Source organism: Channa argus, chromosome 15 (assembly GCF_033026475.1).
Source record: "Channa argus isolate prfri chromosome 15, Channa argus male v1.0, whole genome shotgun sequence".
NCBI lineage: Eukaryota > Metazoa > Chordata > Actinopteri > Anabantiformes > Channidae > Channa > Channa argus.
Window position 1 is genome coordinate 343,567 of NC_090211.1, and position 26,434 is coordinate 370,000.

A 26,434-nucleotide genomic window follows, 5' to 3' on the forward strand; every position below is an offset into this window, starting at 1 on the left:
GAAACGGATTCAGGAACCACTTTGTGAAACTTGTTTGATGGAATAGATTCGTGAATGTATTTGTAAATGTGTGTTGTAGAATTAGTCCGTTATGAGCTAAGTTGAGAAACGTGGAATACAATAAATGTTCTGTGTTCATCATACAATGATCTCTGGAGTCAATAATGGTTGGACCATCGGACACAAGCAAGATGGCCTCGACACTTGGTTTCATTTCCTGTTGCCATAGTTCACTGAAGCAAATTCACTTCTCATCATCCCTGATTGTTTGGACCTGTGCCCCTGTCTATTTAAACTCCCTGCAAGAGTCATTCCCTGCCAGATCCTTCTCTTTCCCCTGTGAACTCTGAGCTTCCTAGTTTCTGCCTGCTCCTGTTTTTGGACTGTTTTCTGAACTTTTGGTCTGAGATTTGGTTTATGTTTTTTTTTTTTTTCCCACATGTTGTTTGTTTAATTTATTCATATGCTTTATTGTTCATGCATTGGCCCTCCTGATTTATTGTTACCCTGGCTTTTGTGTAATCAGCTAGTGTGCATCTTTGAATTCCCGTATCCAAGCTTCTGTTTGCACACAGTTTTTTTTTTTTTTGGGTTGTTTAGTTTAGTTGTTCACTGTAAGCACGTCCCCTTTATGTCATAAACACAGGAGAGAAGAAACACATCAGCAAAATGGAGAATGCCATTCATCATCTTTAACTAGTTATCCCACAAGCTATCCCAGCAGTCATGGAGTGGGGTCAACCCTGGACAGGGTTCTAGTCAATCTCAGGGTTACACAGAGAGACATACACAACCAGAAACCAATTCACAATAACTAGTTAACCTAACATGCATGTCCTTGGACTATGGGAAGAAACTGGAGTACACAGAGGAAACCAATGCAAGCAGGAGGAGAACATGCACACAACTCTACACAGGCAGGGATTTGAAATGGGGACCTTCCAGCTGTGAGGCAGCAGTGCTAACCACTCCACCATCCTGCTGCCCAAAAATAGGTCATCATAGCAAATTTCTTTCACTTGTTTATATTGAGTCAGTGGAGATGGAACCTCTATAAATACAGTCTGGTTTGTGTATACAACATGGAACCGCTTTACTAAATAGAGTTTCTAGAATAGATTTCATAGAAAGTCTGGGTCATGTCTCTACTGTCTTTAATAAATACATCAAAAGGCTCTAAACCTACTTGATAAAAGCTGGAACCTGTTTCCCTGCAATGTGGGAAAGCAATTTTTATCTTTAAGAGTTATTTTAAAAAATCTGACCATTCTGTGTTTTTTTTTTTTTTTTTTTTTTGCATGTTAGATGTATTCGGTGAGTGTCACAAGAGCAGCGAAACTCATGGCTTCACACTCCTTATAAGGAAGTCTGGAGTGTGGGGCGAAGCTACATGTCTTCAGATGGCCACTGCTGCTGATGCCCGCCTGTTCTTCAGCCATAGTGGTGTTCAGGTAGAGGTGCTAATTATAAACCCTGATGGCTTAAGCATGAAAGCCAAGTAAACCTGACTGTAGCACTCAAACTGAGGAAAGCTAGTCAGCCACAACATTAAAACCACTAACAGGTTAATGAGCCTTTGGTGAACTAGGAGAACTATAAACTGAAATGTTGAATATGATCAACAGATGTCAGACCACAAAGTGCATCACAGTTTGTTGTGTAGCTGGAGATGGTTAGTGCCCATTCTGAACCCTGTCCCTGAAAGGCTCCACAAAGGGCATAAAAGTGTTAGAAGTGCACAACAGGGTTAAGTTTCAAGAAGTTGTTAGTGAGAATAGGATGGAGATGGGCTGAGGAGCAGGGTGCCTAGACAGAGACGGGTAAGAAAAGGTGGTCTTCTCCATGGGGAAAACGACCACACCTGTAAGTGTGGATCACATGGGCTCTGTTTTACAGAGACCAAATGTGGAAATGTACAGAAACACATAGGGAGACTACAAAGATGATAGATTTAGGTATACAGTCATGAGGTATACAGTCATACATTACACATTCAAAATCCAATAAATAATTCCTGCAAACCATGACAGCATCAATAGGACAGTGTGTAGTGTTTACCTGGGGGAAAGATGGCGCCAGGACTTAAAGGGTGTGCTGTCGACGTGTTGTTGCCAGGTAGCAGAGGATGACTTCAGATGTTTTGTGGAGTCCATGCCTCAAGGGGTCAGAGAGGCATTGCTGTGGCTGATGGGTGTATTCCCCAAATTGATAATACATGTGCTTCATTTAAAAATGTAACAGCTCAGTGCAAAAATGTGAAACACAATCATGCATCTATGCTTTCAAGTAAATAAAGTAAATAATTAGCTTACTAATCTAATGTGGAAAGCCTGAATTCAGTATAAGTACATTACTTACTTACTTAAATACTTAATTATCAAACCTTTCATTTAGTTGCTTTGTACCACTTTTTAATGAATTGTTGTGGTGAAAGTGCTTCCTTCTGCTGTAGACTCTGCTCTCTCAGATCTGGTGGGGTGAAATGGAGAGGAACACCAAGGTCTGGAAACTTGTCCTCGCCTTCTTTCTGCCCCCCCTCGTCTACACAAACCTTATCACCTTCAGGTCAGTGTTAAATGATTCTTGTGTTGTTGTTTTTTTTGTTTGTTTGTTTGTTTGTCATGGTGTGCGTTTTGCTTGTAGCAAGTATGATTCCATTCATGTGTTGATTGTCTGATTAATGTATTAACTTGTTGGTGAAAATTAGGATCCGATTCTGTTGAATACAGTCCTACAGAAAATAGATTTCAACAGATCACCTTGAAAATAATTAGGACACACCTTTGTGAAGATGCAATGTTATATTGATAATTGTCCAAAATCCAAAAAGAGAGATGATGATTTTAACCTTGAGTCAAAAGCTTGAATCTGTTCTGTTGTGTAACCAGAAACACTGATTTGACTGAAGAGTAGAACATACATGACATACATTACAACACAATAACAAAAAGTAAGAAAGACAGGAACCAGCTTTTACTTTTACTCTTTCTGCTGTTTGACTCTAATATTTTATGGGTTGGGTTTGTTCATGTTACAGGGATCGTGAAGAGGAGATTAAGTTGGTGGAGAAAAATCAGGGCAAAGACACTGAAGGTCTGGATGGGAATGAATGCACCAAGAAGGATGACATGGCCATTGTCCTTAATGATGTTTTACAAAGGTAAATACAAGTATACAAATAAATCAGATTAGTGTTGTCTGATGGATTTTTTTAGGCTTAATAAATGCTCTGTGCTGTGTTCCAGTGACGAAGAACCTGAAGAGGCTCCAACAAAAACAACAGGTGGGTTTGGACTGTGTAGCTATTGGTACTTGAAACAATCAGCCACAACATAAATGCCATCTACTGTAGAAGTGTTAAAGTTGTGATAGACAGGGGTCAGCATGGGAACAATGTAATGATGATTATCAGGTTTTTTCAGATCAGGTCAGACTTTTTGCCTCAGGAATGTTTATAAACATTTGTCTACTTTTTTTTTTGGTCCTTTCGGTTTATCCCGTGAGTTCAGGGTCGCCACAGCGGATCATCGTCCGCATGTTGATTTGGCACAGTTTTTACGCTGGATACCCTTCCTGACGCAACCCTCCTCAATTTCTACCGGGGTTGGACCTGCACTGCACAGCTAGGGAGGGGAATGGGTTGTTAGGGGTCAAGTGTCTTGCCCAGGGACACTTCGACATATAGCCAGGGCCGGGGATCGAACCACTCACCCTGTGGCCCGTGGACGACTGCCTTCACCAACTGAGCTACAGCCATTTGTCTACTAAAAACGACAATTCATTAGTGATGGTAAACTGAACACTGTGGCGTCGAAGCGTGTCATTGCTCGGGGCAGTGGAAAGTGAAACTCCATGTCGAGCTGTGTATCAGTCCTAAAATGTGATGACACTGATGAAGTATAAAGCTTCATTTGGAGAAGTGGCTTCTGGGAAGCTTCAATGTTAAGGACTTTGGGATAGAAGGGGCAGGGTGTGGTGGGTTTGTAATATTAGGGAAGATTGCGGTCTGATTGTTTGCCTGTGTGCACAAAAAACACCTTTGTCTTCTCACATGAGCATTTTAATAGACTGTTCATATTAATTCAATTCAATTAAACCCTATTTATATAGTGCCAATTCACAACACAGTCATCTAAAGGCACTTTACAGAATAAAGTCAAGACTATAAAGATGTATAGAGAGAACCCAACAATTCCCTTGAGCAAGCCCTAGGCAACAGTGGAGAAGAAAAACTTCCTTTAACGGAAGAAACCTCCAGCAGCACCAGGCTCAGGGTGGGCGGCCATTTGCCTTGAACAGTTGGGGTGAGTGGAAAGTGGAGAGAAAAGAAACGTGCAACAAAAAATCGGGCAGATTGATAGGAGCAGTAGCTGAGCACTGGAAAACACACAGCTCCAAAGCCGGGGGAGACAGAAGGAGAAAGACAACTACAGGAAAAAACACAAAATTACTGTCATACAGTGGTGACAATTGTGGGGGGAGAGGAGAGAGGGTCAAGAGGAGAAAAGGACCTAAGTGCATCCAGGGGTGGGTCTCCTAGCAGTCTAAGCCTATACCAGCATGAATATAACTAAGCTCCATCAAAGAGGAATGTTTTAAGCCTAGACTTAAAAGTACAGAAGGTGTCTGCTTCCCGAATCTGAATTGGGAGCTGGTTCCACAGGAGAAGAGACGGGATGCTCCTAATTTTGGCAATGTTCCGTAGGTGGAAGAAGGCTGTTCTAGAGATTTGTTTTATATGTGAGTTAAAGGACAAATCCTGGTCAAAAAGAACTCCAAGTTTCCTTGCATTAGTACTGGAGGCCAGGTTCTGGTTCCATAGACAGATATAGATAGGGGCAACTGTGCCGCAGAAAGGTAGAGCGGTTGTCCACCAATCTCACAGTTGCTCACACCAATCTTCCACATGTCGAAGTGTCCTTGAGCAAGACACTGAACCCCAACTAAGTTGCTCCCGGTGAGCGTTTGCCAGCTGCATAGCAGCTCCACCATCGTTGTGTGTGTGTGTGTGTGTGATTGTGAGTGCGAATGGGTGATTGGGAATAAGAAGCAGTGTAAAGTGCTTTGAGTGCCAATAGGTAGAAAAGCGCTTTATAAGTGCAGAACATTTACCATTTACCATAAAGCTGGGTATTATCAGCATAGCAATGGAAATGTATGGAGCATTTTCTAATAATGTAAAAGGAGACTCAAATAAAGAAAAAAGTATTGGTCCTAACAAAGAACGTTAGGACCAATGCTTTGGAACTGTCCGTTAGGACTTATGGAACTCCATAACTAACCTTTGTATGCATGGAGGAATAATCATTGACATGAAAAAATTGAAATTTATCAGATAAGGTTTAAACCAACCTAGTGCAGTTCCTTGAATCCCAATTTCATGTTCCAGTCTCTGTAATAAAATGTTGTGATCAATGGTATCGAATGCAGCACTCAGAACAATTATAGAGAATAGGCCATTATCTGAGGCCAAGAGAAGTTTGTTGGTGACTAGTAGTGGTTTAATTTCAGCTACTTGAGGACTGTGGTACATAGCCTGTTTCTAAAAATAGGTTGATATCTAATACGAATGTATCTATTAAGGGTAAAACTTCCTTGAGCAGTCTAGATAGAATATATTAGTAACACTGAGCAGGGGTGGAGAGTAATGAAGCACAAGTACAGTACTTTTTGTTACTGTATTTAAGTGCATTTTTCATGTACCTGTACTTTTCTTAAGTAGTTTTAATTATGGCTACTTTGATTTTTAGTCCACTACAAATAAGAGCAAATATCTAATGAAAGTTTGAACCGCTTGTCAGAAAAAGAACAGGAAGGAACAAGCTTTCAGAGACGATCCCCTGAGTCTACTCGTAGACAACCTACTAGTAGATGATAGTGTCACCAACAGTAACATGCAGCTGAAGTTACTAAGGCTGTTTGTAGCTTTAAAAACGTTACCACTAAGTTCAGTGTATTAATGGAATGTATATGACTTGTGGTTGATGTCTATAAATCATTGGTGTTTTCATTTGACTTTAGGCTCCTTGCACTCTACACCCAAGAGATCATATGCAGTGTTACAGTGGAGGAAGTTCTGGTATGCCCCCGTCACATCATTCCTGGGCAATGTGCTGATGTACTTCCTCTTCCTCTGCCTGTTTGCCTACGTTCTGTTGGTGAACTTCAAGCCCCCGCCCCCTAATGGCCCCTCCACTCTAGAGTTTGTACTCTACTTCTGGGTTTTCACTTTAGCCTGTGAGGAGGTTAGACAGGTTGGTAGATACAGAAGGCACTAGCATATGCACACCCTTTTTTACTTTTCTAAGTTTAAAAAAAAAAAAACAATTTTCTATGAAATAAGAGATGTAGCAAAGAGTATCATTGCTCATACTAAATGTTGTCTCTCCCTTTGTGGTTGGCTGACAGACGTTTGTGGGCAGCACCTTTTTGCAGATGATGAGTAACTACATCAAAGATGTGTGGAACAAGTGTGACATCACAGCCATCACACTCTTCATTGTAGGTGTGATCTGCAGGTGAGTGTTGGGACACACCGATAGGAGGATTTGCAATGAGAGACCAAGGCAATGTTGAAATGCAAGTCAATTGATTTCTCCTCACTCAAGTAATACTGTGCCTTACAGAACATACGACCAATTACTGACTTCTGTTTCGCTTTTCAGAATGTTTCCTGTGACTTTTGAGTTTGGCAGAGCTGTGATGGCCATAGATTTCCTGGTGTTTACACTACGTCTGATCCATATCTTTGCCGTCAACAAACAGCTTGGGCCCAAGATTATCATTGTTGGCAAAATGGTGAGTGCACTCACAAAACAGTCAAAACGAAACAATTGTCAGAAAGAAAGTTTCCTTTTAGGTAATAATAATTCAACACTTTGTATTAAGAAATAGGCTCTGTACTGTAGCTTTATAATGTGTGTGGGATGCCCCAATATGATCTTAATGTCTGACATGGCCATGGTTAATGGATTACCATTACCATCAAGAGTTTGACTTGACTGATTGAACTCTTGCTTCCAGGTGCCAGCCACATCTCTGTGCTGACATTTAAGATTTAACTAGTGAGTTTAGTTTAAGTAAACTCACACCAAGAATGAAAGTTTAACCATAACGACACTTTTTATACACCCTGAAACCACTAAAAACAAATAGAAATAATTTCACATATTTAACTATAAAGTCCATACATTTAGAACCCTCTCCCCCACCGAGCCCAGCCCTCATCTAAGAACAGGGAAGAGAATTGGGATTTTCTAGCTGATGATTGTGTGAACACACCTCATCCTCAGCAGGCAGGGGCAGTATGGGCGACTGTGGCGCAGGAAGGTAGAGCCAGTTGTTGGTTCAATCCCCACCTACTCCAGTCACATTTCGAAGCAAGACACTGAAGCCCAACTTACTTGGTCCTACATTGAGTGTTGGCCAGCTGCATAGCAGCTCCCCCATCAGTGTGTGAATGGGTGGATGAGAAGCAGTATAAAGTGCTTTTGAGTACCAATAGGTAGAAAAAAGTGTTATATAAGTGCAGACCATGTACCATTTCTACACAGAGCCTGTTTGACTGGCAGTGCAAAAAGGGAACAATAAAGAGAAAACAAAACAACTCAGTAGAGCAAAAGCTTCAATTCATTAAGTCAAGTAACTAAAAAGAACAGAAAGTTTTCTCTATCTTTATAGTCTTGACTTTATTATGTAAAGTGTCTTGAGATGAGTTGGGAATTTGTGCTATATAAAGTTGAATTGAATTGATTAGCGTAAGCTTCTTGGAACAAGATGGCAGATGCACAGAGCAGGTACACAGAAACATCCTCCAGGAAGTAACAGTGAGAATACCAGACAAATAAAACAAGTATAATTCACTGTTAATCAAAGGCAAGCTAGCATGTTGGCGTTCCCTCACTGACTTGAGTCTGAAAATATTGAAGGTAGATCCATGTGGAACAGGGTTGACAATGATGGAATGCAGGTGGGCAGATAACCTGGGAAATGGAGAAGGGACTCGCAAAGCGATTTGCTACTTTCCTGCAGCCACACCTTTTATCCCAGTAAGTGCTGTAATGAGTTGCAGGGCCAGGTGTGATCTTACAGTAGAGATGCAAAATCTGGGTAAGACTCCCTGAACATTGAGTTGATGACAAATTAAAAGACAAACAAATATATATAAGTGTCTTAGTAAGGTGTTAGGCCACCATGTTCCAGCAGAACAGTTCCTTTAATCGATACTATGAGTCTCTGAAAGTCTACTGGATGGACGGAAGAGGGTTCTCAATCCATCTATCCCTCCACTATCATCATAGCTTAAACTGGCTGGGTTGGACCACCCAAGCCTACTTAGAACCCCAATTGCTTATTCAGCAGTTTGACAGACTGAACAACAAAGGAATTGTTAAATGTGTTCTAAACTCTCTATAAAATGGCAAGAAATGAAGAGTCTGTTGTAATGTTATGAAGAAGAGACAATATTCTTTTAATAAATTCTGTTTGACAACTGTTTATATATGTTAGATTTTGTGAAGTTGAACTTTAGGCTGAACATAGACAATTGTACCACACACAGATACCATTCTGCATAGCACTCTGTATCATTGTGGGATTATTGAGGTGAGGAGATTTCCTTGATGTCTTCTGTGTGGTGCTGGGACCACCATATACAGACTGCCACATGGACAGACTGCAGCAGACGGGATGAATTTTAGACCTGAATGAATGAGTTGACGTAAGCAGGAGCTGTTGAGTTGATCACCAGCCCCTGCCAGGATACCTTGAAGGTTCGTCCCGATAGATAAGACCAAAACCAGGCTAGTGTGTAGTGGCTAGTGTAGGAACAGGATGGACGTTGACCAGCCCAGAGACAGATTCAGGAATTGGTCAGGCTTCAACCAACCCAGGAACAGGAGCAGGACCAGGGATAGGGAGCGCGTCGGCTGACCCAGGAGTAAGGATAATAACAAGTGAGACATTGGCCGACCCCGGAACAGGAGCGGGAACCAGTCGGCTGTCAGCCGAACCAGGAGCGGGAACCAGACGGGTGTCAGCCGAACCAGGAGCGGGAACCAGACGGGTGTCAGCCGAACCAGGAGCGGGAACCAGACGGTCGTTAGCCGGCCAAGGAACAGGAAGCAGCCGGCCCAGGAACAGGAATCAGACGCGGTGTTGGCTGGTCCAGGAACAGGAACCAGCGAGATTTTATAGTGATTGAGGGTTTTTTATTAACAAAGTCAAACTGAAAATCAGTCCACGAGAGGGCAGGAAAACACACACACAGTAACGACTGAAGTAAAACAGAACATGAAGTAAAACCAATCCTGATCACAAACCAGGTAAGATCCTGACAAATCAACAATGTCTGATCCCCCTCTTTGTTTCCTTCAGATGAAGGATGTTTTTTTCTTCCTTTTTTTCCTGGCTGTGTGGCTCCTGGCCTATGGAGTGGCCAATCAGGCACTTCTTTACCTGTACGATCCCCGACCTCTTTGGATATTCCGCAGGGTTTTCTACAGACCTTACATGCACATTTTTGGACAAATCCCCATACATGAAATGGATGGTGAGTGGCTCAGCATCTACAACCCCAATTCCTATAAAGGTGGATGTGTACAATGTCAATAAAAACAGAATGCAATAATTTATTATTCATTATTATTAATTTATAATTAATAATTTATATAATCCATATTTTGTTCACAATAGAACATATGAGAGACAGACAGAGAGACAGACAGAGACAGAGAGACAGAGACACAGAGAGAAACAGAGAGAGAGAGAAACACAGAGACAGAGAAACAGACACAGAGACAGAGACAGACAGAGAGAAGCAGAGAGAGAGAGAGAGACAGAGACAGAGAGAGAGACAGAGACAGAGAGAAACACAGAGAGAGAGAGAGACAGAGACACAGAGACAGAGACAGACAGAGAGAGAGACAGAGAGAGAGACAGAGAGAGACAGAGAAACAGAGAGAGACACAGAGACAGAGAGAAAGAGAGAGAGAAAATTTTCCATTTCATGGAAAATATAGTTCATATTTAATTTGATGCCAGCAACACATCTCAGAAAAGTTGGAACATGATGATTTTTACCATTGTGTAGCTTCCCTTCTTATTTTAACAACGGTCTATAAACATGTGGGAAGTAAGGAGACCAGTTGCTGGAGTTTTAGGAGAGGAATGTTGTCCCACTTTTGTCTCTTTCAGGGTTTTCCTGAAAGAGACAAACAGTCCTGAGCCTCTGTTGCCAGATTTTTCATTTTATGATGTGTCAAATAACAATAGAAATATGGTTGAAAGGTCTGTTTTGCAGGCAGACCAGGTTAGCACCCGGAGTCTTCTCCTGCGAATCCCTGCTGTTGTGATGGATGCAGAATGTGGTTTACTATTGTCTTGCTGAAAAATGCAATTTCTTCCCTGAAAGAGACGTCGTCTGGATGGGAGCATATGTTGCTCTAAAACCTCTATGTACTTTTCAGCATTCATGGTCTTTCCAGATGTGTAAGCTGCCCACCACATAGGCACTATTGCACCCCATACCATCAGAGATGCAGGCTTTTGAACTTCCTGCTGATAACAAGCTGGGTGGTCCCTCTACTCTTTAGTTCACAGGACATGACGTCCATGTTTACATAAAGAATTTCAAATTTCGATCATCTGATCACAGACCAGTTTTCCATTTTGCCTCAAATTTTTTTAAATTAGTTTGGCCTAGAGAACATGAATGTGTTTCTGGATTTTGTTCACTTATGGCTTCTTCTTTGCATTATACAGCTTTAAGGTTTCTGGATTGCATGGCTGTAGCTCAGTTGGTACAAGCAGTTGTCCACGGACCACAGGGTCAGTGGTTCAATCCCCTGTCCTAGCTATATGTTCGAAGTGTCCCTGGGGCAAGACACTGAACGCCCAACAGCCCAGTCCTATCCTTAGCTGTGCAGTGCCAGTCTAAGCCTGGTAGAAATTGGGGAGTGTTGCGTCAGAAAGGGCATCCTGCGTAAAAACTCTCCTTAAACAACATGAGGACAATGATCCACTGTGGTGACCCTGAACTCACAGGATAAGTCAAAAAAAAAAAAAAAAAAGACAGACAGGGATTTCTGGAAGTGTCCAGTGCAGAATCCTGCTTGTTTTTAATACAGTGAGGGCCCAAAGATTCCACGCATCCAGTTTTCACCTCTGGCCGTTTACCTTGCTTCCTCCTGATTTTCTGAATCTTTTGTTGATATTATATATTCAAAATGGTAAATTGATCTTTACAGTTTTACATTAAGGAACATTTTTCTGAAATTTCTGTAATTGCCTATCTTTACATTAGAGAGACTCTTCTTCTTCTTCTTCTTTTCCTTTTAGCTGCTCCCTTTCAGGAGTCGCCACAGCGAATCGTGTGCCTCCATCTAACGCTGTCCTCTGCATCCTATTCTCTAACACCAACTAACTTCATGTCGTCTCTCACTACATCCATAAATCTCCTCTTTGCTCTTCCTCTAGACCTCCTGCCTGGCAGCTCCAACCTCAGCATCCTTCTACCGATATATTCACAGTTTCTCCTCTGAACATGTCAAAACCACCTCAATCTGTCCTCTCTGACTTTATCTCCAAAACATCTAACATGAGCTGTCCCTCTGATGTCCTTATTCCTGATCCTGTCCACCCTTGTCACTCCCAAATAGAACCTCAACATCTTAAGCTCTTCTACCTCCAGCTCTGCCTCCTGTCTTTTCTTCAGTGCCACTGTCTCTAAGCCGAACAACATCTCTGGTCTCACCACCATCTTGAACATCTTTCCTTTCATTCTCGCTGATGCTCTTTTATCACACAACACACCTGACACCTTTCTCCACCCGTCCCAACCTGCTTGCACACACCGCTTCACTCTTTTCCACACTCTCCGTTGCTCTGAACCGTTTACCCTAAGTACTTAACTTAACCTTCTTCACCTCTGCTCAGTGTTACCTCACTGTTCCACCTGGGTTCCTCTGATTTACACACATGTATTCTGTCTTACTGCAGCTAAGCTTCATTCCTCTGTTTTCCACAGCAGACCTCCACCTCTAGATTTTCCTCCTCACAATGTCATCTGCAAACATTATAGTCCATGGAGATTCCTGTCTAACCTCATCTGTCAGTCTGTCCATCACCAGAGAAAACAAGAAGGGGCTCAGAGCCGATACTTGATGTAGACCCTCCTCCACCTTGAACTCCTCTGTCACACCTACATCACCTCACCACTGTCTTACAGCTCTCATACATGTCCTGCACCACTCTAACATACTTCTCTTCCGCTCCAGACGTCCTCATACAATACCACAGCTCCTCTCTCTGCACCCTGTCATACGCTTTCTCTAAATCTACGAAGACACAATACAACTCCCTATGACCTTCTGTGTACTTCTCCATCAGCGTCCTCAAAGCAAATACTGCATCTGTTGGACTCTTTCTAGGCATGAAACCATATTGCTGCTCACAAATACTCACCTCTGCCCTTAGCCGAGCTTCCACTACTCTTTCCCACAACTTCATTGTTTGGCTCATCAGCTTTATTCCTCTGTAGTTGCCACAGCTCTGCTCATCTCCCTTGTTCTTAAAAATAAGCACCGGTACACTTCTCCTCCAGTCCTCAGCATCCTCTCACTCTCCAAGATCTTGTTAAACAAACTACTCAGAAACTCTTTTGCCTAATCTCCTAGCCACTTCCATACCTCCACAGCTATGTCATCAGGACCAACTGCCTTTCCACTCTTCATCCTCTTCAACGTCCTCCTCACTTCACTCTTACTAATTCATGCTCCACACCAGTCACCTCTTCTACTCTTTGTTCCCTTCCATTTTCCTCATTGATCAACTCTTCAAAGTTCTCCTTCCATCTTCCCATCACACTTCTGGCACCTGTCAATACATTTCCATCGTTATCTTTAATCACACTAACCTGCTGCACATTCTTCCCATCTCTATCTCTTTGTCTGGCCAACCTGTACAAATCCACCATCTCCCTCTTTAGTGTCCAACCTAACATACAAGTCCTCATATGCTCTTTGTTTGGCCTTTGCCACCTCTACCTTCACCTTATGCTGTATCTCCCTGTACTCCTGTCTACTCTCTTCAGTCCTCTGTGTCCCACTTCTTCTTAGCTAACCTTTTTCCCTGTATACACCCTTGAACTTCTTCGTTCCACCAAGTCTCCTTGTCCACTTTCCTCTTTCCAGGTGACACACCGAGTACCCTCCTACCTGTCTCCCTGATCAAATTAGCTGTAGTAGTCCAGTCATCTGGAAGCACCTCCAAACCACCCAGAGTCTGTCTCAGCTCCTCCCTGAAAACTACACGACATTCTTCTTTTTTCAACTTCCACCACTTCGTCCTCTGCTCTGCCTTTGTCCTCTTCATCTTCCTCACTACCAGAGTCATTTAACACACCACCATCCTGTGTTGTCTGGATACACTCTCCCCTACCAATACTTTACAGTCACTGGTCTCTTTCAGATTACAGCGTCTGCACAAGATGTCATCCACCTGAGTGCTTCTACCTCTGCTCTTATATGTTAATCTATGTTCCTGCCTCTTCTGGAAGCAAGTGTTTACTACAGCCATTTCCATCCTCTTTGTAAAGTCTACCACCATCTGTCCTTCTGTGTTCCTGTCCTGAAGACCAAACCTGCCCATCACATTCTCATCACCTCTGTTCCCTTCACCTACATGTCTATTGAAATCTGCCCCAATCACCACTCTCTCACCTCTGAGGATGCTCTGCATCACTTCATCTAACTCACTCCAGAATTTCTCCTTCTCTTCTGACTGACATCCTACCTGTGGGGCATAACCACTCACAACATTGAACATCACCCCTTCAATTTCCAGCTTCAGACTCATAAACCTGTCTGATGCTCTTTTCACCTCTAAAACATTCCTCACAAACTCCTCTTTCAGGATAACTCCTACTCCAACAACTTGAACCCTGCTCCTAAGCTTCTAGCCTTGCTACCTTTCCACCTGGTCTCCTGGACACACAGTATGTCCACCTTCCTTCTCTGCATCATGTCGATCAACTCCCTACCCTTCCCTGTCATAGTACCAACATTCAAAGTCCCTACTGTCAGTCCTACATTCTTAGCTTTCCTCTTCTCTCTCTGTCTACGAACACACCTTCCTCTTCTCCTCCTTCCTCTTTGACCAACAGTACCCTGTAGGTCAACAGCACTGGTGGTGGTCGTTGTTAACCCGGGCCCCGAACGATCCGGTATGGAAGTCATTGTTACGATTCGCATGTCTAATTTGGCATGCGTTTTACATCAGATGCCCTTCCTGACACAACCCTCTGCATTTATCCAGACTTGGTACTGGCACAAAAAGACACTGGCTTGTGCCCCCTTGCAGTTGCATTACATTAGAGAGTGTCTGCCTCTCTGAAATGTTCCTTTTATACCCAGTCATGTTACTGACCTGTTAAAATTAACCTAATTAGTTGTCAAATGTTTCTTCATTTGTTTTTCATTTGCAGCAATTACTTTAATTACGATTTGCTTAAGTGTCTCAAGACATACCAAATCAAAACATTTTCTGAAGATGAGCCTGTGCAAATTATGTAGTAATTTGCATCATAAAAATATTTTCTGCATAAAATAAATATAATAAAATGCAGAGTTATGTAAAATGTACATCATATGAAACAATAAATTCTACCTTCTAGGAAAAGCCTAGTCATTTTCTATATTTTATATTATTCTCAGTAATTCATTAAGTATATCGAGACTAAAAATAATAATTAATTGGCTCTACTCATTTCTTAAACCTGATGTCGCTGACTCATCTGGGCCGAATGGATGCATCACCATGAACTTTTCATTTGAAGAACTCTTACCATCCAAATAAATGGAATACTCACATGGAACTACAACAGATGTGTACAAGGATTAAAAAGTCACTTGTGAACATTATTGGGGTTTCCCCTGTTCTGATTTGCAGGTGGTTTAAACCTTTTGAACTGCAACTATTCCGTTCATAGTAGCTGCACTATGAACACAGCACTGAATAAACAGAATATCAGGAATATGTAGAAATTCTTTTATAGCGAATACAGCTGCATTGGATCACATAAGATTTAAGTTTACTCTGTGCAGAGGATCTCTCCTGCTAATGTTGCCATTAATTGTTAAAATGGATGTTACTCTTAATGTGCTTGGATATGTGAACTGTATGTCTACATTTTTATTCATTATTATTATTATTATTATTATTTATTTTTTTTGCCTCTTCTCTTATCATTCTTCTAGCTGATAAGCTGGAAGAAGGCCACTGTACAAATAACTTCACAGAAATTGATGCAGGGGTTGAGCCCTGTGTGAACACCAGCGTCAACTGGCTGGTTGTCATCCTACTTGCCACCTACCTGCTGTTTACCAACATCGTCCTAGTAAACCTACTCATTGCTATGTTCAGGTACACAGGCATTTACAATTAACACTACTATTCTGCTCATTAATAACATCTCAAACAGATGACATTGCACCGTTTGATGTAAAGCAGCATAATGAGACTTCACTTTACTGCCTACAGCCACACCTTCTCCAAAGTACAGGAGAACAGTGACATCTACTGGAAGTTCCAGCGTTACAACCTGATTGTGGAGTATCACTCAAGGCCCTGCCTCGCACCGCCCTTCATCATCATCTCACACCTCCACCTTTTCATAAAGAGATACATTCGCCACATCCCTTCTGCCAAGGGCAAACACTTCGGTGAGAAAAGTAGAGCGTCAGGAAAGGAGTGCCAGCAGGATGAAAAACAAAAGTAAAAGGCAAAGACATCAGCATGGGATGCATTATATGTAGTAGTAGTAAGAAACACCACAGCTCCTGTTGTCAACAACAAAAGTGGTGGGACATTTAGTTTGCCTACTCAGACATAAACTTGTGTGTAGGGGGTGCTGGAAAAATTAGTCATTTATACTGGTCATAGAAGTTTCCTGGCATTCTTTGTTGCAAGTCACATATTTATCAGAGTTATGGTTTGATGTTGGACCTGCCAATGTTTAGATTTATCAAGAGTCTTTTATTCTGTAAAGACTTCACAGTCACACAGGTCAAACCCACGTTAGGTGAATACACCCATACACGTCTATCCTCACCCAAAACAGACCAGTGAAAAGAAAAAACTGCAGACTGAATCACTAACAGTGATGACCACAGTAGCGGATGTCTCAGATAGATGGGTCCTGTGGAGATTAAATGTTTGTTGAAGTGGTATTTGTCAGCCTTTGACCTGTAGCACACACTGGTGTGGTTTCATCATTAAGGCATTGGGATGAGGCCTTATGAAGGTTAAGTTCAGAAGATCAGATCAAAACCACTGACCAATCAGATCACCAATATAACTTCATTCATACAGGATATTGACAGGAACAGAAGTAATTGTAATAATGTGCAATAATTATAATAACTAAAGTAATAAAGAGCAAAGAAAAAATTTTAGGTAAGTAAAATAGTTTGTTTCAGGCTTATAAATGGTCACTTCATTTTAAAATCAGTTTCTAAAATAACAAATGTAGAGTTTATCACTAAATAAGTGCATGATGATGCTTAAGGCTTTATTCAGTTTATTATAAAAGATTATTCTGTCAGAATTGGAATCTTTAACACTTATTTCATCACTGCAGCTGAGAATAATGAGACTGTGTTGATAATTGGTCTTTAATTTAAAAAACAATTCACATTCTGTTAAATATTAACCATTAATAGCAATAACCATAACTGGTTTTAGAAGTAACTATTCCTCTCTGCCCTCCTGTTCTGGCCGCAGAAACAGTCAAACATTTTTTTAAATTCTATGTATGTCACACAATCCTCACAAGACAAAACTGAATAACACTTCATTATAATAATCCAGCTGTATTTATTTGCTATGATCAGAACATTTCTGTAATATTAGAGCCATATTTCTAATGCTTGTCTACAACCTTTTTTTGTATGTGAGAGTAATCAGAGTAATCTGATCCAATGTTACCACGGTCATAGTTCTTGTGAGGTTGTATCTAATTAACATTTACCAATCAATTAATGTCCATGCTTCACAGATCCAGTTCCCAATGTAATTCTAAGAGAACCTTAGTTCCTTTGTGGTGCAGGCCCCTGTTCTCCTACTTGTTCACAATTTTCCCAGACATAGGCAGATATTATCCTAATAATAATGTCCCTTTCTTAATCTTCTTTGTTCTCAGTTTTGGATCTAAATGAAAAAATGGCCAGCCAACTTAACACCTGGGAAGCTATCCAAAAAGAAATCTTCCTTTCGGCTCAGAGTAAGAGACAGAGGGAGACTGACTCAGCACAGCTTAAGCGGACATCAACCAAGTAAGCTCCCTCTGTTATTGCTATTAGAATGCCACAAACTGATTTGTGGTTATCTGCTGTCGAGTACACTGGCATAAAATTATTAGATGTTTGCATTTGTGGATAAGTAAGGTGTATCCTGTCAGCTCTATTTTAAGGGTTTGGTCAAATTTTGTATAAACCATGTAGGACTTACAACCCTCTTTCTTCATAGAGCCCAGTTTTAGGGCCTCAGAAATACTGGGGCAGTTAGCTGCTCCAGGTGTGTTATTCCCTCACTAGTGCATGTTCCAGATAAAAGGTCCAAAGTTGATATCAAGGTCCAAAGATCTGCCACTGCTTGTAATTAGCCACCTATACTGTGAAGATGTGGTGAAAGTTTTGACCTAATTTACCCTTTATGCTAGTTAATCAAGGCATTGTGGAAGTCCAGGCCATGTGCAAGAGACCTGCAGAGCAACCAAAGACACATTTATGCAAATGAGCGTGAAGTTCACCTGGAAGCTACACAGTGATTTAATAGAAAACTAAGAAAAAAGGCAAAAAGTTTAGTATTTAACTGAAGTGGATTATGTTTGTGGAGGAGAAGATCTGGAACTTTCTGGGATCCCTCACTTTCACTAGCTAAAAGAAAATCTCACAACTGTGGGTCAGCTCAGGAACACAATCCAGTATTAGTCAACAGTCAAGACAGAACTTTATCAGAGAAAATACTGACTGTTGGTCACAAGAAAATATATACTAAATATATATATTTTTATAATATATAAAAATAAACTGATAATCTGAAGCTACCAACTTATCTGCAGGCGTGGAGCCAGAGGTGCCATGCCCTGCTAGAGTGGCAGGGTGGAGGTCCCTGCTGTACAACTTTCAAGGGGAACTGACCAAATCTGAGGCTGAAATAACTTGCTATAAATATACATAGATAGACTTTTTTTAATTAATTTGAATTGAATAACATTAGGTACATTTAAGGTGGTTTTATATATTTTGTCACAAGACTTTTTCTAGCATTTGCAGACAGATTATCCCTGTAAAGATGTATTTTCAACTCTCCCTAGCTTATTATTATTATTATTATTATTATTATTATTATTATTATTATTACTATCACTGAACAGGATTGGACTTGACTAGCATTCTACCTGAGTTTTTACAGCTGGACCATGTGTGTTGGTGTGTTTCTGCAGGGTGGACACTGTGCTGAAGCAGATGACAGAGATTCGAGACCACACCCGAAGGCTGCAGCAGCTGGAGGCAGAGGTTAACAACATGTCATTGCACATTACAAGACTTTGTGAGCCTGATCTGTACCAGCCATTACAGCTCAAGATCCATAATTCTCTATTTTTTTATGCCAAAAATATCTCAAATGTGAATTTTAAAATTCTACTTTCCATTTAAGAGCAACTTTGTTTTACAAGGAAACATTTGCTGTGTAACATTTTGTGAATCGCTGTGTGTGTGAGTGTATACATTTTACTGTATATGTGTCACACAAAATACGCTGCACAGTGTGTGAAGAGTGTGTATATATGATGTGTCTGGTTTCTTTGCAGCTGTCAGCTCTGCCACTCAGCACTCTGTCTATCTCTCTCTCCCTCTCAGATGGATTACTGTTGCAGCGCCCTCAGCTGGATGACAGAAGCTCTGTCTCAGAGTAATCTGATAAAGGCCAACCGCCCCCCTCCGCACCTCAGAGGTAGGGCCACTAGACATCTGATACCTCTTAAAGCAAAATTGTGTTTAGTTTTTGGTCGTCAGTAGTTAACTGGGACAAGCAACATGAGCATCCCACTGGCTGCACACAGGCTAAAAATGATAATATGTTATAGACAATTGTTGCATAATAAAACCCAAATTTAAAAATAAAAGTTGGGATGATGTGCAAAACGTAAATAAAACAGAATACAATGATTTGCAAATCTCATCAAGCCATATTTTCTTCACAATGTAACACAAACAAAATATCAGAGGTTGAAAGAGACATTTTTCCATTTCATGGAATATATTAGCTCATTTTGAATTTGAAGGGAGCAAAACATGTCAAAGCTGGAAGAAAGACAACAAGGCTGGAAAGTTAAAAACAGACAGGATTCTCTACTGGACATTACTACATTGGCTGAGGGAACACTTCCAGAAATCAATGTCTGTGAACACAGTTCCCTGTGCAATACACAAATGTAAATTAAAGCTGTATCATGTGAAGAAGAAGCCACATGATACAGAAACACTGCCATGTTCTCTGGGCAAAAGCTCATTTAAAATGGTCTGAGGAAAAATGGAAAACTGCTCCATGGTCAGATGAATCAAAATTTGAAATTCTTTTTAGAAACCATGGACACTGTGTCCTGCGGACTAAAGAGGAGAGGGACCATCCAGCTTGTTATCAGTGGACAGTTCAAAAGCCTGCATCTCTGGTGGTATACGGGTGCATTGCATATGGCATGGGCAGTTTACACATCTGGAAAGGCACCATTAATGCTGAAAAGTACATAGAGGTTTTAGAGCAGCATATGCTTCCATCCATCCATTTCATATTTTGGAAAGACGATACTAAATCACAAACTGCATCCATCAAACCAGCATGGCTTTGCAGGAGCTGGTGCTGAAATGGCCTGCCTGCAGTCGAGACCTTTCACCAATAGATAACATTTGACGCATCATAAAATGAAAAATCCTGCAACGAAGACCCAGGACTTTTGAGCATTTTGAGAATCATGCCTCAGACAAGAATGGGACATCAACTCCTCACTTCCCAGGCATTTACAGGCAGTTGTTAAAGGAAGAGGGGATTTTACACAATGGTAAACATTACCCTGTTCATACTTTCTTGAGATTTGCTGCCATCAATGAATCTATGAATCTCATCTATGAATTTCTCAGTTTCAACATGTGATGTTTTTTATGACCTATTGGTAAATGGTCTGCACTTACCTATTGGCACTCAAAGCGCTTTACACTGCTTCTTATTCACCCATTCACACACACACACACTCATACACTGATGGGGGAGCTGCTATGCAGCTGACAAACACTCACCGGGAGCAACTAAGTTGGGGTTCAGTGTGTTGCTCAAGGACACTTCAACATGTGACCGGAGGAGCCGAGGATTGAACCAACAACTGCGAGATGGTGGACAACGGCTCTACCTTCCTGCGCCACAGTCGCCCTGTGAATAAAATATGGATTGATGACATTTGCAAATCATTGCATTCTGTTTATATTTATGATTGATACATCATCCCAACTTTTTTTGAATTATGGTTGTAATATATATATATATCTGTGTTCTCTACTGCCATAGAATTACATTTTCTATAGCAGATTCATAATAATTTTTTTTCCTTCTGTTCTAGATTTCACTGAGCTGATACCCTGATCTCCAGGATCTCACACTTGCTTTAAATACCAGATGTAATCAGTGTGATTTGTTAAAATGCCAGTTAACTAATACCTTAGAACTTTGTAGCCTCTTGTGGCTCCAATGTTTTGAATTTGGTTTCCAGATTGCAAATTAGTTTGTTTTTTTTTTACCCCCATTTGCAGCAGGTGTTTGGAAGCAAGCAGATACAGAAAGCAGCGGGTAAAGTAGTCCAACATTTAGCAGAAAAAATGACTTTTCTTTAGCTCTGTTTTGAGGAATGACTGAATGTTTAATCAGTCCCTCCAGGATTTTAGGTTTTAAATTCCAAGTTTATGGTGAATTTTTAGGGTTAAATTTTCACAAACTCATTGAGTGTTTAATATACATTAGACTAGTGTGAATGTCAATTTAGTTCAGCAAAGCCTTTGTGTTTCAGATATTACCTCATGTATGTGGATAAATTAAAACTGAGCGAAAGGTAGTAGATAGTAAATAAACATAAGACAAAATATGCAACTAAACAAGGGCTGGTTATCACGATAATTGCAATGGTGGACCCAAGCGAGACGGATTGACTAAACAAAACTCTTGGTAAACTTATTGGTGAAAATTCAATGATTGCGCTCCTAACAGGAGGGTACAAGAAAAGGCAAATAGCAGGCAGTGAAAGCTGAACACAGGCTAAACAAACTATCAACTTGACTAAAACTTGGGAAACTAACGTCGACAACCGGAGGGATACATAGTTACAGATCAGATCATCTTCAGCTTTATGGTAGTCACAGCAAAAAGGCAGCCAGTTCCTTGTTGGAAGAATTGCTGAGGATGATAATGGGCCTTTACACAAAACTACACTCTATTAAAAAAACATTGTGAAGCTCTGATTGGGGGGGATTTCTTGGAAAACTGCCATCATTGGATATGCTGTATGCTAAAACATCTGTTCTTTGTTTGGGGATGTAATGTCATGTTGGGGAGTTGGCTTATGTATCTTTCTTTTTTGTAAATCAATCTGTACTTACATATGGGGACCTGGTGGCTCAATGGGTAGAGCAGGGTTGGAATGCAGAAGGCCCTGGATCGAATCCCACTCCTCCAGGGGTGGGATTTGATCCTGGGCAGGCCCCGCCCCCGCCCAGCCATCAAGGACTACCTTGCTGCCGGTCCTGAGTCCTGACAAAAATGGGGGGGGTTGTGGCAGAAAGGGCAACTGGCGTTAAAACTCATGCAAAATGAATGTGCTGAACACGTTCCACTGTGGTGACCTCTAAAGGGACAAGCCAAAAGCTACTTACACATACTGTATTTATGTTTCAAGACAGACTGCACAGAATTTAGATTTATTTAAACTACTGTAAAACAAAGTGTTAATAGAGGATTTGGACACAGAGAAAACCATTTTGTTCTATGCACCATGAAAATCCTTCCTTCAAGCACTGTGTCTCATCTTTAAAGGACACGGTCGTTGATTTTGAATTCGCTTTTTTCAGTTCTAGTTTTGTCAGTACATGTAAATAAATGCCATTAAACTTCTCTTTGACTTCCGTATTTTAAAATACTTCAATGACTACAGATGTCAAAACTTGTAGAAACCTTCAGTTCAGATTATGTCATCTCGCTCGGACTGTGGAGTTTGTAATTATGGTCAACCTGCTTTTCCAGAGTTTCTCCAGATGACCTCATCTTAACTCCTAAAGGTTAAAAACTCCTCCAGGTGATGTCATCTGGAGGAGTCCTTCAGCTAAAAGCAGACAAATATAAGTCAGAAGAACTTTTAAAAGCATTAATGTACATTTACACCATAAACTAAAGCTATAGAAAGCAAGTTGAAAATTGGTGAAGTCCCCGTTTAAGTCAGCAGATGCATGGGCTCATTCTTCCTTTTGAAAATGTCCTCAATTCCATTTTCTTAGCATAAAGATTTTTGTCTTGTGTCTATTTTTTTTGTTCCCATAAAGTTATAAGGCTGTGTAAAATTCAGCTAAAATTAAAATACAATAAAATGTATAGAATTTGTAAAAGAGGATGCATTGATTTACAAAACATTTGAATGTAAATAGTGCAAAGACAACATATCAAATGTTGAATCTGCAAATTTTTATTTTCACATTGTAAGTTTGCTGTAACACTTATAAAACTGTGACAGGGCCATGTTTATTACTGTATTACATCACTTCTTTTAACATGTTAACGTGAAAGTCTTTCTGAATGTTGTTTATACACTCACTGGCCCCTTTATTAGGTACACCTTGTTAGTATCAGGTAGGACCCTCTTTTGCCTTCAGAACTGCCCTAATTCTTTATGGTATAGATTCAACAAATTGCTGGAAACATTCCATAGAGACTTATGGTCATATGTCATATATACTGTCATATATTGACATGACAGCATTAAACAGCAGATTTTTCTGCTGCACATCCATAATGCAAATCTCAGTTTCCACCACATCTCAAAAGTTGTTTATTGGATTAAGATCTGGTGACTGTGGAGGCCATTTGAGTACATTAAAATTGTGAATTTCAAGAAACCAGTTTGCGATGATTTTAGCTTTGTAACATGGTGGGTTATCATGCTAGAAGTAGCCATCAGAAGATGCGACACTGTGGTCACAAAGGGATGGAGATGTTCCGCAACAAAACTCAGATAGGCTTTGGCATTTAAACAATGCTCAAGCCTTAATTGATAAAGGCAGGATGGATCCATGTTTTCATTCTATTTATCGATAATTCCGACTCCAATGTTGTATCCAAAATTGAGACTCATCACACCAGGCATTTCTCTAATAGTAGCCTCAGTTTCCCGTTAGCTGACAGGAATAGCACCTGGTGTGTCCTGCTGTAGCTCATCTGCTTCAGGGTTAACCTTGTTGTGCAATAAATGTTCTTCTGTAGTATGTTGCTTGATGGACAACTCTAATATTACTTTATTGTAGTTTTTTCAAAACACATTTAAAAATAAAAGACTATTTGCAAAGTGACAAGTCCCATCAGCACTACCTGCACAGAATGGCTGGTTTATTATCCAGCTAAGAAAATCATGTACTGCACCAACTGTTGTAAATATGGCCTGTAGTGTTATACAGTTTATATAGTTTTGATTTGGCTTTGTACATCAGTCAACTACATTTAAAATGGTCAATCTAGTTTAAGTTACATTTTTATCCTTTAATTTTGTAATAACAACGATGTGGCAATTGTAAATGCTGAATGGCTAGTAACTTTGGAAAACCACTAACCTTCCAGTTCTTATTCACGTGTTTATCTCATTCACATAGTTACGCGAATATGTTAACATGCTGACATTTGCTAATTAGTATTAAACACAAAGTAGAGCCAAAAGCTGTTGGCGTCATTAGGTTTGCATGCAAGAAGCAAGAATCAGCGAATGACAAATTAAAATTTCACTTAATGATGGAGTCAGATGAAAAGTTAGTAACATCAAAGTTGTCAATGTTACAATTACTTCTGAGGGGATCATGACTGTTTGAAGCACATTAAATCATAGTTAACCTAAGTTATTGAGATATTCCAAGACCCAAGTGGTCAAATGACAAATTCACAGTTCCTAGGGATAGTTCAGATAGTTTTTCCAGATTTTTCCTAAAATATGGCGGCCCTGAGAGCTCAAAGCACTGCAATTTGAGAAAACACATGCAAATAAGCAAAACACAAGCAAATTAAAAAAGCAACTTCATCATTTCATCATTTGGTTGTGTTATGGCTTTTACCAGCACGTTTCTTAATGGTGCACCTGTGTTGTCAAATTGATGAAGTTGCTTTTTTTCATGTAGTGCTGCTTTAACACATATGGAGTAACATCTGAATGTCAGGATTTTATAAACTTTCTATCTTAACTTAGAGCCTAAAAGTCACAATTTGTTCTCTTTAATTAAACTTTATATAACGTGAAAGGGCTTTGCATAATACATTTCAATGCTATATAGATTTATTGAGAAAAAGCCCCAAAATCACTGTGGAGTAGAAAATGTCCCTTTAATGAAAATAATTAAAGAAAAAAAAATTGACTTTGCTTTTGACAGAATAATTTCAAATAATAAAACAAATGACCTGGAAAAATGCTGGAGCCCTTAACATCAATGTTTTTTTTATTTAGTATAATAATTTAGTATAATAATTTTTCTCGCACAACTTTTAGAGGCAAACGCTGCAAACAAATGATTTCTGTAGCTCTCGGTAAGACTTCTGCACCTGCTAACAGGTCATCTGACCCATTCGTCTTCAGCAAACTGCTTCATAGGATTCAGATAAGGACTCATAGAATACCACATCAGAATAGTCCAATGTTTACTTGAGATTCTTGATTTTTGTGTTTTGGGTCCCTTAATAAAGACACTTTCTCTGAAGCTTTGTGACTTGGCGTCCCCATGGTTCATCTTTGTCACCATTCTCACTGTCCTCCTATTCAATCTGGGCCCATGTCCAAGGAGGTTTGCTTACAATCCAATGCACCTTAAACTTCTCAATAACATTTGCACAGGGAAATCAAGTTGCTTAGGATACTAAACTACAGAGTGACTACTTTCCTCCATTTAAATTATCTAAATGACCCTAATATTTTCCAAGGTTACCCACAAATCTGCCCAGGCCATTTTTTAATTTTATTATATAAAATCCACTTTTGAATCAAAACTCAAAAGCAACCTGAAATTTTGATTTCTTTTATTTCTGATTTTGTTAAGTTCAGAGAATATTGGTGGTGGTCATGGCGCAAAAGTACCAACTAATTTGTCCACAACATATTTGTCAAGTTGGAGAAATACAGATACAAACAAATCTTATGTAAATTTTAAACCAGCAATAATTTAAGTCTTTGGATTCATGACCCAGCTCCTCCTTCTGCACACACACACACTTACTTAAGGTAACTGTAGCATTGAAAGTGATTTCCCACTTTAGATCGTCCTTACATGGAAAGAGCTTGGGTTGGATGTGACACTGGATCCAATTCAGGGAGGAAAATGTATCCTGCTAGGGAATGGCAAATCTGGTTGATGAATGGACAGATGCAGTGCACTTGCTGTCATCTCTTCACCTCACAACACCCTGTCCAACACCTTAAATAACATTAATTCATTTTTTTCTTTTGACCCAAACATGCATTAGTTAAGAAGTCCTATTTCTCAAGTGTCCACAACTGCCTCAAGCTGAGCCAAACTAAGAGAGAAGAAATGTCTTTGGCATGTCCGAGCTCATCTCCACTTTCAGCCACTTTGCAGTCTTCATCTCGATGTGATCTCCTCTCCTATTCTGTCCTTTGCTCTTTCCAGCTCAGCTGTTTCTAGCTGCCACCATTAGAAACATCATGTTAAGCCTGTTCTTAGCCTGTGCAAAGATTATGTGCATTTAAAGCTTCTAATAGTGATTGATACAGGTGATGATCTAAAATCTAAGTTTAATACAGGGTTAAGTCTTCTCTATGTCAAATGTGCTGGGATAAGATTTGTTGGCTGTGCCATCATGTAGAATACTTGTTTCTTTTACCTAAGGACTGCATCAGACTACAACAAGTTTAGATGTAGGTGCAAGCCTTTAATTTCTCCTGATCCTTGTGCCCTTCTGACCAGACATAAAAATCTAAGCTGTGATAGGTTCTAATACTTATGATGTAGCTTGGCTACTCACGTAATAATTGAATTACTGCATTCTGCTTTTGCTTAGTTGTTCATGATGTTTCACATTTATCTCTAACAATGCTTAGTAGCTCAGTAGCTTTATCATTCAACCGGGACGTCCT

The 26,434-nt window shown here is 40.2% G+C and overlaps 1 protein-coding gene across 2 annotated transcripts in view; it reads left to right on the plus strand.

The window, feature by feature from the left end:
• The window catches only part of trpm4a (transient receptor potential cation channel, subfamily M, member 4a), a 48,737-nt gene extending 25,530 nt beyond the window's left edge, over positions 1–23,207 (plus strand). For both annotated transcript variants that reach the window (XM_067477276.1, XM_067477277.1), the window contains exons 15-28: positions 1,306–1,451; positions 2,453–2,565; positions 3,038–3,160; positions 3,246–3,283; positions 6,022–6,254; positions 6,409–6,518; positions 6,666–6,798; positions 9,376–9,550; positions 15,255–15,420; positions 15,538–15,719; positions 17,198–17,330; positions 18,503–18,575; positions 18,921–19,014; positions 20,672–23,207. In XM_067477276.1, the coding sequence (XP_067333377.1) occupies positions 1,306–1,451; positions 2,453–2,565; positions 3,038–3,160; positions 3,246–3,283; positions 6,022–6,254; positions 6,409–6,518; positions 6,666–6,798; positions 9,376–9,550; positions 15,255–15,420; positions 15,538–15,719; positions 17,198–17,330; positions 18,503–18,575; positions 18,921–19,014; positions 20,672–20,694 (1,742 nt within the window). In that variant the 3' untranslated portion in view covers positions 20,695–23,207. The remainder of the gene's footprint in view (positions 1–1,305; positions 1,452–2,452; positions 2,566–3,037; positions 3,161–3,245; positions 3,284–6,021; positions 6,255–6,408; positions 6,519–6,665; positions 6,799–9,375; positions 9,551–15,254; positions 15,421–15,537; positions 15,720–17,197; positions 17,331–18,502; positions 18,576–18,920; positions 19,015–20,671) is intronic.
• Positions 23,208–26,434: the final 3,227 nt, after the last annotated feature.